The 19,376-nt window shown below is 40.8% G+C and overlaps 1 protein-coding gene across 10 annotated transcripts in view; it reads right to left on the reverse strand.

Moving 5' to 3' along the window:
* The window catches only part of LOC125451568 (arf-GAP with SH3 domain, ANK repeat and PH domain-containing protein 1-like), a 313,433-nt gene that overhangs the window by 95,943 nt on the left and 198,114 nt on the right, over positions 1–19,376 (reverse strand). For 6 of the 10 annotated variants that reach the window (XM_059645972.1, XM_059645968.1, XM_048528800.2 and 3 more), the window contains 3 exons: positions 18,627–18,727; positions 18,182–18,244; positions 7,906–7,975 (listed from right to left, as the gene is read on the reverse strand). In XM_059645972.1, the coding sequence (XP_059501955.1) occupies positions 7,906–7,975; positions 18,182–18,244; positions 18,627–18,727 (234 nt within the window). The remainder of the gene's footprint in view (positions 1–7,905; positions 7,976–18,181; positions 18,245–18,626; positions 18,728–19,376) is intronic. The other 4 variants (XM_059645973.1, XM_059645970.1, XM_048528809.2 and 1 more) reach the window with 1 other exon arrangement.

Consider the following 19,376-nt stretch of genomic DNA (forward strand, 5'->3'; position numbering starts at 1 on the left):
GGTCAATAAATCTGACAGTGGGTCACAGTCTTGTTTTGTAAAACGATTGATAGGCAACAAACTTTTAACTGAATGTTCAACTGACCCGCACTCTCCAACTTCTACTTTTGTTCCTGCATGGGAACATTCTGTGGGTGAATCCTCAATTATTCAAAACCCACACAAGTAAACTTTGCTCCAATCTCAAAACTTATCAGTTGAGTCCAGAAATGGAAATAAATCTTGATCTGGATCTTGTTCTCCACCTCATCCCTCCAACCAGGAGAAGCATCTTCCTCCCAAAGTAGACCCAGGAACCATTTTAATAAGTATTAGTATTATTAGTATTATTTAATAAGTTTTAATAAGTATATCCACTTCTATGTCCAGAAAGGGATCTTGCCATTACTGCACATTTGATGTGGCCCCTTGAAATACTGGATAAATAGCTCAGCAGCCCCATTGAAATCTTGGAGCTGCTCCAGGAGGAACTAGCAGCTAGTAACAAGTAACATGCTGCCATGTCACTAGTGCATTGATTCAAGCTACAGCTGAAAACAGCAGCAGGCTCCAGGTGGCATGAGGTAAAGTGCTCATACTCCCAGGCTGTTCTTGGCCTTGCTAATGACAGAAATTTTCCAGGCTAAGATTTTGTCCTCCTAGTTTTGGCCATGTTGGACGTGGTGGCAGCTAAGAGGAAGCAGAGGTTAAATTAAATATTAAAAGAGCAGAATTCCAAGATGCCAAAATTGGAATTTCCTCCAAACAGCAGAAATTTTTATTTCTGAAATTGGTCTTTCGTTTTTGTTTGTTTTGTCTCCCCTAGCAGATTGTGATTGGCTCATGGTGGAGCTAGGGGTGCTATTACGTGTCATGGTTTATTTAGAGTTTACAACAAATGCGAAGGCCAGTTGATCTTTTCTGGTCTATAATATTCTGAGGAGCTTCTCTGTGCACTGGTGCTGTAAATTTGAGAACTGGTTCAAGAATGTAATCTGCTGCTTCTACCACTGCATCTAGGATTTGTTTCTGGTACCACCTTCCAAAGAACTTGGTTCTCATTTATGCTGGATCTTCAGTAAAACATCTGCCGTTGAGATCATCGTACACCAGTTGACCATACGGCCTCTTGAACGGTTCAGTCATTCAACCAAATTATATCCTCAAGCCCATTCAATCACATTTGACCTCTATCACTTGACTGCTTTTGGTCTCAGTACAATGATGACTCAACAACCCAAAGGCTTTTGGGGTGAAACTTCCAGACTTCTGCTACTGTAAGATGCCTTGGGAAGTTCTACAACATTAAGGCGTAATGTAAATGCAAGCTACTGGCACTGGTGTGAAACAATGCTTCCTGATTTTACTCCTAAAACCTCGCTTTAATTTTAAGATTCGGACAGAAAGTGGAAGTATTAGCTCTACATTTACTGCATCAAATCCCCTTATTATTTTAAACACCTCAACTGGATTACCCTTCAACTTTCTAAAAACTGATATCAAGCCCATTACTGCAATAGGTTATTTGATTATTCTTTGCCTTAGTGCACTCATGCTTTTTGACACAGAAGTACATCTGTCACTGCTTTGACCACTCACTTAAAATCCAGTTTTTGTCCTTAGGCTGGGAACACAGAAGCGGGCAGATGCTCTGAACCTGACTTTTACAAGTGGCTGCTTGCAATTAGAATGCTTGGTCTGGGAGGGCTAACTGGATTGGGAGTCAGGCTAAATGACCCAGGGAAAGCTGAAGAAGGTGCCCAATTTCTGATGCAGGCTGGGGTGGAAAGCCTCCCTAGGGACTCTGGCATGTAAGTTAAATATGATCTATTTCTCTAATCAACCTGTTGAGGGGTGTTATTACATCTCTGCAGCAAGTGGAACCTGAATCTTTGCCTCCCAGTCCAGAGGTAGGGACACTATCAGTGCTCTGCAAAATAAAGATTATAACAGAAAACACATGTCCAGTGACTCTGTCAGAACTGAAAGCAGCTGGGAAATGGTGGTATCTATATTGGTGATGGGTTTAATTTTAGGGGAAGTGGAGAGGGTGAGAGTCAGTAGAACACATGGAGATGATGCCAGAACAGGGGAGGTGGGTGGGGGAAGAAAGAGAGAGAGAGAGAGAGAGAGAGAGAGAGAGAGAGAAAGAGAGAGAGAGAGAGAGAGAGAGAGAGAGAGAGAGAGAGAGAGAGAGAGAGAGAGAGAGAAAAGAGGAAGCTAAATGCTAAATAGCTCAGTTTGGGAGTGGATGACAAACATGGAGGAGGGTGTTCACTCTTTCTATTCATTAAACTTAATGTTGCATGCTGAAGGCTGTAAGGTACCTAAGCAGAACACGAGACTGCGTTCCAGCTTGCAGAGTTTCACTGGAATACTGCAGCAGATCTGAGACAAGAAATGTTCATGTGGGAACAGTGTTGAAATATCAGACAACCGGAAGCTCAGGGTCATTTTTTCCCAACAAAGCTCAGGTATTCTGAAGAATAATCACCTAGTCTGCAAATTTTTCTTCCCAATATGGTGGGGGGGAGGGGGGGGAGCCATGTTGTGAGTAGCGAGTACAGTAGAGTGGACTGAATTAAGTGCTGGTAAATCACTGCTTCACCTGGAAGTCATATTTGGGGCCTTGGGTAGTGAGGAGGGATGAGGTAAACAGGCAAGTGTTGCACCTTCTGGAGGGAAGGAGAGATGGTTTAGCGAATGGAGGAGGAATGGACCAGGGTATATTCGAGGGAAAGTCCCTGCAGAATGCTAACAAGGGAGAGGCGGGGAATGTGTGCTTGATGGTAGCATCCCACTGGAGGTAGCAGAAAGGCAGCCTTTGATCTTTTCCAGTAAAACGCTTGTGGCAGAGAGTGAAGACCAGACAGGCCCCACCGTTGTTGTGGAAGGTAAGGGAAGGGGTGAGGACAGAAGTGGGGGAAATGGGTCAAATATGGTGGTGAGTAATCTTTGGTTGATGAAAAATGTGGACATTTCTTAAGGCCACCACACAAGGCAGCATCATCAGAATGTGGAGTCAGAGAAACTGGAATAATGGGATGGAGTCTTTACAGGAACTGAGGATACATAGTTAAGGTAATTGAAGAAGTAGGCGGGCTTCTATTGGATATCAGTGTCCAGCCTATCGACAGAAGTGGGAACAGTAATGTAAAAAAAGGAAGGGAGAAGTCAGAGATGGACTCAGTGAAGGAGAGGGCAGAATCGAAACTGGAAACAAAATTGAGAAATTTTTCCAATTCTGGAAGAGAGACAGAAGCAGCATCGACATGCTGAAGAAAGAATTGTGTGGAGGGGCTGGAACAAGCCATGTTCTACATAACCAACAAAACAACCCTCCATAATTCCTCTCTCTTTTGTCAGGCAATGGAAACCTGTGAGGGCCCAACTTGTGCTTCTCTTTTTCCAGCAATGTCTTCACATACTCTACTCATTCCATCCTCCCTCACCTCCATTCCCAGCTGCATTCAGTTTGTGACAAATATAAATGACTGAGGTGAAAATGCAGATGGGTTACAAGAGATGCAAAGATCACTGCAGAGATAATGGGAACTGCAGATGCTGGAGAATTCCAAGATAATAAAATGTGAGGCTGGATGAACACAGCAGGCCAAGCAGCATCTCAGGAGCACAAAAGCTGACGTTTCGGGCCTAGACCCTTCATCAGAGAGCTCTGATGAAGGGTCTAGGCCCGAAACATCAGCTTTTGTGCTCCTGAGATGCTGCTTGGCCTGCTGTGTTCATCCAGCCTCACATTTTATTATCAAAGATCACTGCAGTTGTGGATAGTATAGAAGGTGGTCAAAGGTGGGATATAGATCAGTTGCAGATACAGGCGGAAAAATGGGAGATGGAGCGTAATCCAGGTAATGTGAGGTGCTGCACTTTGGGAGCTCAATGTTAAGGAAAAGTAGACAGTTAATAGCAGGACCCTGAACAGTACTGACGTACAGAAGGATCTTGGGGTTCAAGTCCATAGCTCCCTGAAAGTGGCTATGCAAGCAGATAGGGTAGTTCAAAGGAGACAGGAGGTCACTTTTTTTTAAAGTGTGGTAGGAGTCTGGAATACATTACTGGGATAGTGGTTAAGGGAGATATGATAAGGGCATTTAAGGGACTTTTAGATAAGCACATGAATATGCAAAGAATGGACAGATGTGGACCAAGGGCAGGCAGAAGGAATTAGTTTAATTTGGAGACATGTTTGGTACAACATTGTGGGCTGAAGGGCTCCATCCTGAGCTTACCGTTCTATGTCTCTGTTGTACGATGAAGGATCAATGGGCTCAGAACTTTAACTTTGTTTTTCTCTTTACAGACGTTGCCAGACCTGACTTTCTCCAGCACTTTCTGCACTAATTATTCCTGGCTACTGGCTCTAAAATTTAGCATTAAACAGTTTTCTAATTGTTACAACTAATATTTAGAGTGTCATCTTCACAATGATACAGGCTTTAACGAGGGAAATTGCTTTTGTGCTCTTATGCTTGTCACATTTGATACTTGCACTAAATTATAGAAAGGATTAATCATTTCAAGTACACATCTAGTTCACGTATTTAAACTGGAACATCACAATAATGTAGCAATTTCAGCCTTCCATTGCAGTGTTCAATTCATCTTGTTTGAACCAGACTGAAGGTTTACTTCAACTCATTTACACTTGGTCCTTTAGATTGAGACGATCAAAACAAAAAAATGTACAATTTTGTTTCTTTGGATCCAATGGAGTCACATTCTTGAACTAAACAAATCACTTTATTCCATTATGAAGCACACAGATCATATAAAATTGATATGTTTTCTCACATTCCCTAGTACATAAATTTAGCAAATGTAATTGAATTTTCAAGTTGGTCAAAGTACACAACTCCATATTTAATAAATAGCAAATAGAACCTCAGGTTCAGAAATGTTTTTGAACACTGAACAATTAGAAACAAACTGGGATTAACAGAAAAAATTATTTTGTTTTTTGGCAAAATGTTTGAATTGTGTATTTTATACTACAAATCAATTATGTCCAAATCATATCAAGTTTGGCCATGTTCATAATTCAAAGTCACTTAATGCAACAATAATATTACAGATTTTTGAAGCAAATTTCTACTTTGCTTTGGTAAATGCAAAAATCATTTAATTGGAGTAAGATATATCTATTTAAAATATATTTTAAGATACATATAAGATAGATTTATTTAAAAATATGATGGAAAAGGGGAATAGTGGTCTATGGGCCAAAAGTTTAATATGATGTGTAGGAGGTATTCCTCACAAGAACTTAGGAGACATGAAAGATATATATGCTAATCAGCGGCAACTGGAAGGAGAGAGTGAGTAATTCGAAATGAACTGACATTTGGGAGGAGGAGGAGGAGGAGGAGGAGGAGAAGTGATTGTCATGGGGCCACAGTAGGGGAAGAATGGCCCTCAGGTGTAGGAACACTGGGATGATGGCTGTGGGAAATGTAAGGGATTGCCACAGCAGCAAAAGAGTGAAAATGCCAATAGTAACAATGGGAGGAGGAGTGGCATAGCTGCTTGACATGGGAGGATGTCACAAAATGGCGAATAAAGAAATGGTGAAATAAGTGTGTAGGTAGAGCAGAAGTGAAGCAAACAGATTTCAGGGATTGGCGTGAGTATAAGCAGCAATGTGACTTCAACAATCACCTTCTTGGTCTTCTCAACCTATCTACCAATAGCCACCTTTCATGAGTAAGATTAGAAAACATTTCTGCTGAAAAAAAGTTGCAGATATTTTAAACTTGCACCTGCTCAGGGCAATTATCAATCTTAAAATGAAGATTATACACTCTCCTAGCCAAAGATATTAAAGTTACACAGACAAAGCTGCATGGTATATCCATGTCATATGTTCCTTGTCTCTGCTGACAGTTAACAAAAGTACTGACAGAAAAATAAGTCTATAATGTATATTTATACCTAGTTTCAGCAAAATCTGCTGTAAGTATTTCACTATTATTTCATGAAATTAAACTTTAATGTCAGAAAATAAAGGGAAAGATCTGATCAACATTTTCTCTCAGCTGTCGTATTGGGAATGATCAACTGTTTAGAATCTCACAGCAATTAATAGGACCCGTGGTGAGCTTTTCTTACCCTTTGCATTAGTGGCCAAAGAGATATCCCGCAAGGAGAAAGGAGAAGTTCACAGATGAAAATATGAACATAAATAAACATGCCAAAATGGAGCTCACAGGTCTGAAAATTTGCGTCAAAAAGTGTTGACACTTTTCCAGCCTTTTAAGGGAATAAAATTTTCAATGAAATCTCTCTCTCTCTCTCTTCGCTAATGGGCAAACCAAATGAGAGTCATGATAAATTCATTTTGCAAGGTCGTAAGTCAATGTTAGTTTTAATTCAGCATTGTTATTCTGTTGTATATCCACTCGTACTGTAGTAGTTAGAGATTATAGATCTTCTTCAACTGTAATTATTCATGACATCATTGGGTGCACAGAGTCACAACATGCACACAGCTCAAACTGAATTATCGCCCATATTAATATCGACGTGATGATAAATACATCAGTTTGATTTCTTTCCTTAGATTTAGTTAAATCTTTGAAATCATCAATTCTAATTTAAAACAAAAACAAACTGAAAGCAATGGCTAGAATATAGAACTACTTAATCTCTGACAGTGGAAAAGGTAGTGTACCAACTCAACGCGCAGTTCGTACCACAAGTCTAAGCCCTCCAGGAACGAGAAGTTCAAATTCTATATCCAGTTTTGGTCTCCTTTTATGAATGGGGTGTACGGAGACGCTGGAAATGGTATACAGGATAACAAGAAGATTAAATTCCAGCTCAAATTATTCGAGCTCAGTTACTCAAGTATGTTCCAAGAGGAGGGTGTATATATTTAAAGCCCAGGGTGATTTGATCAATGTACAAGAGAAAAAACAATGGTACCAAACTGTGGATCAACTAGTTTGAACTCAAAGTTTAGGGAGGACCAGGGTGTAGAAACACAGACCATACATTAGATGTTAGACAGCTCTTGTTTTCTCAAGTAACACTGAAACTGTGGAAAAGCTTGCTGGTTTATGTGGTGAATGCTGATCCATTATTTTCCTCCAAGGGAAAGTGGAACCCATTTCTCTCTCAAATGGAGATTACGTTGCCCAAGAAGTAGGTATCCTATAAAGTAAATTTGGAGCTATATGATCATCTAAACAGGACCTGAGGGATCTCCTAGACACATTCAGATTGCCAAAACAGATTTTCAGTAATTTGCCAAACTGGCCTAGTTTTGTTTTGTCTCTCCCTGGAATGTACATGCCTCTAGGCTAATGGGGATTATGTGCATTGTCTATGAGTAGGTATGTCAAGGCATCATTTCCTATTCATTATTTTCCTTTTTGGCATTGTGCAATTAGCTATCAGTTTTCTTGGTTTTCATTCTTTACCTGTTTTTAGTTTCCCCACTACCCTCTACTTTTATTAGGTTGTGATTAATATATTGTACCATGATGAGAGAGTAAGTACAAAATACTTACTATGAAGGAGAATGTAATAGAGAGGTATAATGGTAGATTTACATGTAAAAGGATGGGACAAGGCACAAACGGAGCATAAATATCAACATGGATTGCTTGAGCTGAATGGCCTGTCCTGTACCATCTATTCTATGTAATCCAATTGTCATCACAGAAATAAGTAGAAAGTAAAAAATGAAGTAGAAAGCAGAAATCTGAAAGAAAATGAGAAAATAACTGTGATCAGTAATTTATTTTTAAAGAGGAAAACTGTAAATTATTAATTCTGCTGCACTGTTTGCACCTCCAAGTCTGTTCACTGAATACTGTAAAAACTAATGCTGTAAGCAACTAACTCCATATTGTTAAAACAGCCAAATTTTTTTTTGCTCTAAGAAAATACAAAGACATTACTCACAGTTGCATGGGATATTGTCAAGTAGCCATTCTTTACTGTGCACTTTCTTCTCTGCCATACTTTTCGAAGGCTAAAATGAAAACCATCCAAATATTTACTTCATGTAATAATATAAAATTAGCAGCATTGTTGAACTCTTATTTATTCTTATCTGTACCATGTATATTCATAAAGGCACGAGTATAATTTTCTACAATCAAAAGTAGAAAGCATAAATCTGAAAGAAAGTGAGAAAATAAGAGTGTGATCAGTATCTCAAAAGGGAAATATTAACATTTCAGATAGGAATCATTCATTAAAAGGAACTGTTTCTACCCTAAATATTAATTTAATCTCTGTTTTCCAGTACTGACAGACTTGTCAGCATCTCAACTTTTTAAAGGCATAACCAGCTAGTTTTGCCGAATCCATATGCACCTTCACATATTCTTAACTTTTTAAAATAATCAACTTATTTGGACACGTTATAATAATAATGTACTGTCAATTTTGTTTCTCATTACCATTCTTGATCATGGAGTTATTTACATACAGTAGGAGGACATTTATGTTAATTGTCATGTTAAGGGTGCTACCTCTGGGGCAGAAGGTCTGGATTCAAGTCCCACCTGCCATGGAGGTACATCATGCCATATCCAAACAAGCTAATTACGGTTAAAATTATAAAGAAACATGAGCCCACAACCATACTATCTGAAAACAACCAATTTAATCTGAGATAACAAGGTGTGGTGCTGGATGAACACAGCTGGCCAAGCAGCATCAGAGGAGCGGGGAGGCTGACATTTCGGGCCTAGACCCTTCTTCAGAAAATCTGAAGAAGGGTCTAGACCTGAAACGGCAGCCTTCCTGCTCTGCCTGCTGTGTTCATCCAACTCCACACCTTGTTATTTTAGATATGGACCTTTCTTCTGAAGGACCAGACCGGAAACGTCAGCTTTCCTACTCCTGTGATGCTGCCTGGCCTGCTGTATTCATCCAGCTCTACATCTTGTTATCTCATACTCCAGCTTCAGCAGTTCTTACTATCCCCAATTTAATCTGATCTTAGAAGCTAAACAGACTCTGGTCTGTTTCATACTTGGATGGGGGACTGCCTGGGAATTCCAAGAGACTAATAAAGAGACAGTTAGCATCAAATGGCACTGTTACCAGCTATGGATCGGAAGTCATGGGTTAAAGTACTACCTAAGGATGAGACAGCAATGGAGTTGAGGCATAAAATATTCAAACAGGCTGATTAAAAACATCTTTTTAACTTGTTCAGGTGTTTAACTATTTGGCTTATCAAGTCCATATCAGTTCTCCATATAGCAATCCAGTCAATTTCACTCCCTCGTTCTTTGTGAAATCATTGATTTTTCCACTCATTGGAGGTAGTTCAGAGAAGGTTCATGAAGATATTCCCTGGTATGGAGGAATTGTCTTATGAGTAAAGACTGAACAGTTGGGACTCTACTCACTGGAGTTGAGGTGATCTCATTCAAATTTACAGGGTTCTTAAAATGCTTGACAGGATAAATGAGAGGCTATTTCCCCTCACAGGGCAGTGTAGGGCCAGTGGGCTGTAGTCTCAAAATAAAAGGATTGCCAATTTAACACTGAGATGAGGAGGAATATCTTGTCTTTGAGGGTTGTGAATCTTGGGAACTCTACCGCAGAGAGCTGTGGGGGCAGAGTTCTTGTGCATATTTAAGGCTGAGAAAGATAGATTCTGTATTAGTAAGTGAATGAAGGGTCACAGGGAAACGGCAGGAAAGCAGGCATGTGGAGTGCCTGATCAGCTGTGCTTTTATTGAACGAGGGAGCAGACCTTATTCTTATTTCTTATGGTCTTATGACCTTCCTAGACAGTAAGTTCCAGGTCATTACCACTTGCTGAGTCAAAATGCTCTTCCTCATATTCATTGTGCATCAGTTCTCCAAAGCCTTATTATCGTCCCATATTCCTTGCAATTTCTTGTCCCTGCCTCTGCGAAAGGGAAGATAATTCTCTTGTTACCTTATTTGACCTGTCATAACCTTGTATACTTGTATCAAATCTCTCCTTAACCTCATTTGCTCCAAGGAAAAACACCCCAGATTTTTGAGCCTGAATAAAATTGCACATCCATGTAAACTGAAATCCCATATCCATGTTCCAGAAAATCTCTTCAGCACTTTCTCAAGTAACCTCAAATTCTTCCCAAAGTATGGTTAGAGAACTGGATGTAACACTCCAGCTGGGGCGTAACCAGTGTTTTATAGAAATTCAACATCAATTCCCTGCTTTTGCACTCCATCCCTCAATTTATGAAGCCCAAGATCCCAGATGCTTTGCTAACCATTCCCCAAAATGTGCTGCCACTTCCAAAAATCGATGAACACGTACCCTAGATTCCTCTGCTCCTGCACATTCTTCACCTGACAAAGGGGCAGCCCTCCGAAAGCTCGTGATTTCAAATATACCTGTTGAACTAGTGTCATGTGACATCAGACCTTGTCCACCCCAGTCCAACACTGGCACCTCCACATCCTTCCATATTCTTTACAGCTGTGCTATTTACTGAATATTACTTCTACCTTTTGCCAAAATGCATTCCTCATACATCTAAGTTCCATCTGCTACTTGTCTGCCCATTCTACTAGGAACTTTAGAACAATATTAAGACCTCTGTATTGTTGCGACAGTGTATTCATATGCTAAATGTAATTATTAAAACAGATGTTTATGCTGCAATGTAATAATTCACCAGAAGTTATACAATAGCATGTGTTTCAGTTCTCTTGTACAGATCATTTTGCTCTGGATTCAACTTTTATGTCTGTCTTTAGCTCGTATTTATCTAAAAGAGATGATGCAGCGTGGCAACAGTGATCGCAAGTTGAAGGCAGTTGAAGATGGCAATTGAAGCCAGAAACACTGCTTGAAGTGCTGCTACTGGATCATAACTCTGCACAGCAATAGTGAGAGCAAAGACCGAAAACGATTTTGATGTATTCCCAGCTTTGCCTTGAGATGGAAAGACAAAAACATTCTTCAACAGCAGAAATCAGTGGACCCAGAAATCACTGCATTTTAGTGCAGATTCTTTCTGGCTATCATTGGACTTGCATGGTATTTGACAACCTCAACATCAAAGCCCATCCATCTGCAAGATCAAAGTTTGCTAGCAAAAATGCAACAGTGGGGTGGCTCACGGTCAGCCATGTGGGAATCATAGCATACTGTGACCTGTAGGAAATTTCACACCATGGGGTTAGAAAAGAGTAAGAAACTTAGAATGTTGCAGCCAGGTTTCTGGGGATAGACTAGAAGCACATGATATCTCAGATTACTTCAAGCTATTTAGGTTGAAAATTCATTAATCCTACAAAGGCCATATGGTTGTGGATGCAGAGAAACTGGCTATTAACATTACCAATGAGACAGGAAGCAAAGATCTGCACAGAATCAATAATTCTGGTTTATCTGATACTAACTAGAAGGATCTAGCAAAGCCCTGGGCAGCATTAGAAAATCATCTTGGAATTAAAACCAATTTCAGAGCATACTGCCTGCAACCTGTGGTATAGGCAGAAAACTAATGAGAGCTTACATGATGTAGGATGCTTCTGATGCTGCACCTGAACTGAATAATCAAATTGGATATTGCCTCCACTATTATGAGACATTCTAGAAATACATCCAGGAAATGTCAAAGGAAAAACTCAAAATGATATATTGCAGACAGCGTTCTATAGGATGGATGAAATGATGAGGCAATTGTGGCTGGAAGATATGATTTGGAAGTCTTTGGGTCTCGATCATCCATTGGCACCCAAACAAAGCAAGTGGTGCAGCAACTGCAACCTTCTCCAGAGAGGTGCAAATGCAGACATGGGTCCAGAGGACAATTGGGCACCAATCATTAATGACAAAAGTCACCTGCCTGCCATATGATAGGGTCCCAGATGGCTGAACAGCTTGATGGTATAAAGGCCACTGGATCTGTCTATGGTAAGGTTTTGATCTACAGTGAAAAAGCTATCGGTTCTGAAGACAGCCAATATATTTCTCCTCATCAGTTGCCGTAAGCTGTCTATTTTTAACTAGGAAGTCAGAGACTTTTTAAATGTGAACCAGCTCCCTGTAAAAAGTGAAAGTACCTAAAGAAAGAAAATCAAGAAGCAGTGTTCTAACAGGCAGGCAAAAGAAAAAGTGCAGTAAACCCTGTAGAGAGGAACCATTGAACTGCCTTCCCAATCTTTTCTGCCATTTATTTTGCAGGCATGCGTACATAGAGCATGAGCTTATAAGCGGGTTAGAGTTTAAGTAAGTAGAATTAAATGCTAACTGTTATTAATTGTATGCATTTAGTTTTTTTTCTAAAAAAGAAGTAATTCTTGTTAGCTATATCAACATTGTTCATCTTTCCGTCAATCTGGATGTAAAGTCAGATAAATTGGGGAATTCTGTGAACTTCTAAAAAAAACAACTTTTGTGATGACTTCAAGGATGGCAAGGCTCGATTTCCAGCTCCCTACCCCTGTGAAGCTTAACACAGCCCTCACTTGAAATCTAGAAAGGTGCAGGATTAAAACATGTCTAGCTTGCCATGAATCTAACATGCTTTTTTTTCCAATATAGGGAGAGGAATGCCAAAAGAACACATAATCTGTGCCATTTCATTTTAGAGGGCTGGCCTGAGTCCATCTTGGAGATCCCTATGGATTTGAGAACATTTTGACCATTTCAAAATGAGATCAAATTCTAATGGAGTGCTCTTTAAAGCATGCCAAGTACTCATTCTGCTATTTAAACTGGACATACTTGATGAGCTTCACCTAGGGAGACATGGAAATGGAGATGAAACATTTGATAATGAGTCAATGTTCTAGCCCAGCATCAGCAAGGACATCAACTCTGACAATAAAGGCTGTGATGTATGTGAGGTACACCAAGCCAATCAGCACACAGAACATTTCCAAACCACGTGACATTATGCGACTACCATGGACCAAGACAGTTAGAGATGCGTTCACTATTGGCACAGAATATAATAATTATCACTCCAAAATTCCAACTGTCCCATCGCTTTGGAACACTTTGAGCATAGCAATAACCACCACTGTTTGCATCAATTTTGCTCTCATTGAACAGGATATCTATCACCAAACCACAACATACAGGAAAACAGTTCTAGGATACATGAACAATGATCCATCAAAGCTTCTCCTTGTTCAAAGGTAATGACTGCACACAAAGTCAAGGCAGTCAAACTGTTGTTCAAAATGTTTTAAGAAACTGGATAGGATATCTAATTGTTGGTAATACACCTTCACATAATTCCATTAGACTCCCAAGTTAACACCTGCCTGAGATTCTGTTTAGTTGACAAGTGAGAACAATACTACCAAGCTATCTCATCAACTCATCATTGATCACAGACTAGTTAAATGAGAAACAAAATGAAAGGCGTAAATGGCACGCATGCAGGTCCAGAATGACAACCACTATGCATTGATCTGAAGGTGACGGCCATACATCCTGAAGAATAAACATGGATTAAAAAAGAGCTGTCCAAAGTGTGCAAAGAACCATGTTCATATAAAGTGACAAAACCAAACTCCTGGAGATGTGAACGGCTTTATCTTGTCATAGTCCCAAAAGATGGGAACCATTCACTTTAATGGCCGAGATAGTTAAAAGGTTACTTAGCTTAGTTAAAAGACGATGTAGGAGTCAATACTTCAGAATTAGACTTGCTCAAAACTCAGTATGGAATTATGGTTCAACCGTTTGGGATAACAACCAGTTTGGTATGCCAGAACAGCCATTTTGTACAAGAGATCTCTGGGCATCCTTATAGCTTTAATTCTACTTCCAGATAGCATTCTTAGTTGAAATAATTGAATAGCTTGGGAGAGTTGTGTCCTTTCTCTGACACTGGGGAGGTATAAAGAAGGTACCTCCCTGTTCAAATGAAAAGAATTTCAATCAAAATATTGTACCAGCAAAACCATGAGGAAAACAGGCCGACATTCTCTCCCTGAGCCTAACTACTGAGATCACCTACAAAAGCAAACTCTGGCTATTTGACTACTGAGGTCATAGCTGCAGAATCTGACTTGAATTTTCAACCTTTTCACTTCAGAAAAAGATTCTTCAAGCAAATCTGCAGGATTATTAATCTGACCTCATTTTCATCTTCATAAGTAATCTTTACCTTGCTTCCATTAAATTACTGTATATGTAACTGAACTAATAGTTTCACTACTTCTTTCTTAAGTAATTTTCAGCAATAGTTGAGTATTAAACCTTCTCTCTGGTTTCAAAATGTACTAATAGATACTCTAAACTGAAAAAATTCAAAATACTAGCTTAATCAAATTCTTAGTTTGCCGACCACTCTGAGGAGCATCTTGTATGTTGCGATTATACCATTAAAGTACCGAATTCAACCTCCAAACCTTCCTCTCAGCTTTGTTCCTATTAATCTACAAAGTGGCAATACATATTGTTTGAAAAAGATAATGGGTTGTATATAATACCACCACCTTTCAGCAAAGCCCACCTAACTAAATGCGAGCTGAAACTAAACTGGGCTGCGTTAAGCCTTGACTGGGGCTAAGGGATTTGGAGTGGCACAGTGGCTCAGTGGTTAGCACTGTTGCCTCAGAGCGCCAGGAATTGGAGTTCATTTCCACTCTCAGGTAGCTGTCTGCGTGGCATTTGCACATTCTCCCTGTGTTTGCGTGTGTTTCTCCGGACGCTCTGGTTTCCTCTCACAGTCTAAAGACTGCAAGTTAGGTGGATTGGCTATGCTAAATTGCCCAAAGTGCCCAGGGATGTTTAGGCTAGGTGGGTCAGACATGGGAAAGGTAGGGGTAGGGGAATGGGTCTGGGTGGGATGCTCTTTGGAGGGGCAGTGTGGACTTGTGGAGCCAAATAGCCTGTTTCCAAACTGTAGGGATTCTTTGACTCTATGATCCCGGGATAGAAAACCACCCCCTAAGAATTGCCAAACAATCAGAAGCTGGTAGCTGAGGGTTCATCAGCTGAGGAGCAGTGACAGCTGCTAGCTATGTGGCTTGATATCACTTAAGGGACTCTACGATGACAAACGTATGGGGTTATGGAGGAGAGTGAAGGGACTCAGCAATTAGAGCTTGAGACTGATTTTCAGTGAGCCTCACCCTTTCTCAATAGTGAGTCCCTTGATGATCTTTGAACAAGGAATCCCCCTCCACAGCTTGCAACAGTTTCAATAAGGTTCGATTTTTGGGCTTTCTGCACAGGAAGTCTCTCATCTGCTTATGTGGTTGAATACTAGTGATGGTGGAACGGTCATTCACAAGCTTTCCTGCCATGGTCTTGATTGGGTCTGATGTGGAAAGGCAGCAGGGACCCAATTAAACAGCCTGTCACAATTGAACCTACCTAGGGGGAAGGCACTGAATTCTGCCCAATGCCCTGGACAGTTCAGCAAAATTTCACTCCAACAGAAATTCATTTCTCTTTGTGAGATGATTGTTATATTTTTCTCTTTCTCGTCTTTAACTTCTTAGGTATGAAAAAGTAGTGACTGGAACCAGGTGGATCTTATTGACTATGAGATCCTTGATTGGGGTGATTATCCTGAGCCAGAGAGTCCTGGCTGACAGCTATAAACAGGAGATTCAGAATCTCTTTATTTGAGGGACTGACTCCAAGCTGGCGGGCCACAGGCAGTGTGTACGGTTCACATATAAATAAAGGGTTACTTGGTGACAGGGTGCCAGCCTCTGTGCAGTTATTTCAGTGGCAGTGAGTGTGGATGGCCAATAAACAGCACATGGAGATTGGACATAGTGCTTAAACATTTCTTCCAAGCGGGCATATGCCTTAGAAGGGGAAAGTGTACATTTCAGGTGCCCCAAGTGACCTACTTGGGTTACAGTCAACAAAACCAGGTTACACCATTTGCAAGATAAAGTGAGGGCGATCAAATATGGCCCATCTCCCACATCTGTATCGGAGCTTAAGCCTTTACATGGATTTTGAATTATTGTGGGAACTTCAAATGCGTCCATTTGCTATTGAAAGACGTGGAAATGGTCACGTAGCCAATAGGAAAGTGAAAAGACAGCTATTGTCAAAGGTGCTGATCTGAAATGCGAGGTAGTGCTGACACACAATGCCACCACAATACTGTATCAGGGTAATGTTGGCTCATTGGTGGCCCAACAAAGAGAAACACCCAACAGTGTTTGATTCCTGTACGATGGCTGATGCCAAATGCAAATGCGCCCAGTGACAGAAGGAAGGTTTGGTGGTCATCTTTGGTGTGATGTGAATTTGTCATAGTAACGGGCCATAAATCTCTTGCTAGGGCTCCTTAAAGATGACAAGATGGTGCCACCTACAGTTTCTGGTCCAATTCAGCTGTGGACATTATTCTCAGCGCATTGTACAAGTAGGAAAACTGCCTAGGAGGCCAAGTAGCTAATGCAGCTGCGTTTAGCTGCCTCCCATTGGCATATACTCCACTGGTGGTGCCTCCCCTGGAACAGTCTGTTCTGGTTTTAAACTTTCTGGACACCCCTCCAGTCACCACTGAGAATATGTGACTGTGTACACAAAAAGATCATCCTGGCAAAACCAAAACAACTGGTGGTAACGAAGAAACCGAAGGGCCATCACAACCAGGACTGAAGCCTTTCTGGGCCAGGTGAGACCACGTAACTGCAGAGGACGGCATATCACTATGGGGAGCAAGAAGTGATTATCCCGAGCAAAAGACCAGGTGTTTCCAAAATGAAGAAATTGGTCAGATGTTATGTCTGGTAGGCAGATTGGGTGCCAACGTCACTGCATTGGTGGGGCTATGTCCAGAGTGCCAATGCGGATAAAAATTGCTGCTGCTGTCATCGCCATATTTGCAGGAACGGCCAGGTAAATCCTGGACTCGGTTTCACGTCAATGTTTCATGGTCATTGTGGATGTTGATTCAAAGCGGCTGTAGATGCAGAGAGTTCACTTGGCAGACTCAGGGTTGATGACTGAAAAGCTGAGAGATTGTTTGCGACACACACCCTCCAGCGTCACGGACAATAGGACGTCATTTACCAGGAGGGAATCTGAATATTTCCTAAAGTCAAATGGCTTTTGGCATGGTGGTCGGAGAGCTCCATACCATCCAATATCTGGTGGTCTGGTGGAAACAGTGGCCCAAAAGGCAGGCTTAAAGAAACAGCCTACAGCGTCACTCAAGACCAAACTGTCCCAGTTCCTGTTTGATTAAAGGACCATCCCTCATGCAACTACATGGATAGCTGCAGCAGAGTTGCTAATGCAGAGAAGACTCTGCACCAGGTTAAACTTGATATTCCCAGACCTGGTGTTGAAACAGTAGCAGGAACACCAGTGCTGGTCACATGCTTCCTCTAAGCGAGCGAGTCACTTTACTTCGAGGAATGAAGTTTGGTGCCAGAACCACGGAAATGGCTCCGTGAGGGTATATGGTAAGGTCAATGTGAGGTCAGATTCTGTGACTGTAGGTGAGGCAGTCCTTAACAAACATGTGGGTCACCTGAAAGCTGCTATCTCACAAACAGGCCTGTCAGAAATCGAGCTTTCTCTCCCTCTCTAACAAAAACCACAGCGTCTAAGATGGATGCAGCCTTGATACTGTTACTGCAGGAAGAAGGGGTAGAAACTCTCCTGAGATGTTTTAGATGCAAGAGACAGGCTAAGATTTGGTACACACTGCCCGTGTCAGAGTCTGAGTAAGAAGAACCAAATCTTAGGTGAAAACATCACAGGACTTGGAGGGGTAAGGATATAATAATTTGAACCGGATGGATATTATTAGCTATGAGAGCCTTGGTTGGGGTTGATAACTTGAACCAAATGGGAGCTGTGGTTGACAGATAGAAACAGGAGATTCAGAACCTCTTCACTTAAGGGACTGACTCCAAGCTAAACGTAAGGTGATTAAGTCACAGAATCCCTCCGATGTAGAAACAGACTATTCAGCCACACAAATCCACACCAACCTACCCAGATTCTAGCCCCTACCCTATTCCTATAACCCTGAGTTTCCCTTGTCAATCCACCTAACCTGCACAGGCTGGGACCATGAGAGGAAACCGGAACACCCAGAGGAAACTCATGCAGACAGGGTGTGAATGTGCAAACATCATGCAAACAGTCACCTGAAGCTGGAATTGAACTCGGGTCCCTGGCGTTGCGAGGCAGCAGTACTAACCACTAAGCCATCGTGCCCTTGGGTGACAGGATACTGGCATCTGTGCAGTTATTTCAGAGACTGACCTTAAGAGGTGGTAATGTTCACAATAACTCATCATCTGATTTCTAAGTATTTCTTCCTGTCTTCTGCTCTCGCCGTGCCATGTGGGAGAAATTAGAAGTTTAAACTCATTCTTTGGCACAGCTGATTGGATTTTAAAGCCATTTTGTTTACAAAATTACATTAAGAAACAAATTTTAAAAACTTATTGGCTCATACCTTTGGGTAAGGTGAAATTTCTCATTTCAGTTTCTAACAAAACATAAGAGGTATTCCAAAACCTTGTCAAATAATTTTCAAACTATTTTTGCTTACATTACTTGTAGTTGAATTTAATCTTAAACGTTGGAAACTTAAATTGAATTAGATAGATTTGTACAGGTTTTCAGTAGTTTAATGTGAATAACCATAACTTAGTTTTGAAGCAAGTCTCATTATCACTTCATTAAAATACAGAAAAATACATACCCATCACTTTTCTTCATGAGATATCCCTTCTTCTCACTGCCATACTCCTTATTGCCTTGAAGCTGGTGCATACTGTATCCCGATTGTCTACTTTGAGAATCCTAAGATAAATCAATAGGGTTTTCACAATGAACACCACACGCATTGGAAAAGCAAACACAAAGAGGAAAACAAATTCAAACAAATTAGAATATTAATTTCAGGAGTATGATACGATGCCGGGTGCAGCAAAAAAAGGGCGAGTTTCATGGTCATTCTCCAAGAAAGTACTTGTAACTATTTAAATGCTTTTAATCAATATGCTATTATTCAAAGTTAAAGATCAATGGTTATAGGGTGATTATAATGAACAAACAGCATTTAACACCCTGGAAAAAAAATACCAACACCAATGAGGGTCAATAGCAGGAAAGGAAATTGCTCAAGTCCAGTGTACAAATCAGACACAGTGAGGAATGACGGATGAACTTAGATCTGTTATCTAAGAATACTCTAGTGTTGTAGAATCTGTCCCATAGGACTCGTAAATTTGGATGAAATTTATACTGTGGAGTTATAGTGACTGGAACAAAGGCTAGGTGGATCTTGTTGAGTATGAGATTCCTGATTGGGGCGGTTAATCTGGGCCAATTAGTGTGTCTCGGAAGACAAATGATAAATAGGAGATTCAGAGAGTCTCCTCACTCTAGAGACTAGCTCTAAGCTAGCTGGTCAGGTTGCACAGGTAATAAAGGCTGACTGAGTGACAGG

The sequence above is a fragment of the Stegostoma tigrinum genome, chromosome 5 (genome assembly GCF_030684315.1).
Source record: "Stegostoma tigrinum isolate sSteTig4 chromosome 5, sSteTig4.hap1, whole genome shotgun sequence".
In the NCBI taxonomy this organism is placed as follows: Eukaryota; Metazoa; Chordata; class Chondrichthyes; order Orectolobiformes; family Stegostomatidae; genus Stegostoma; species Stegostoma tigrinum.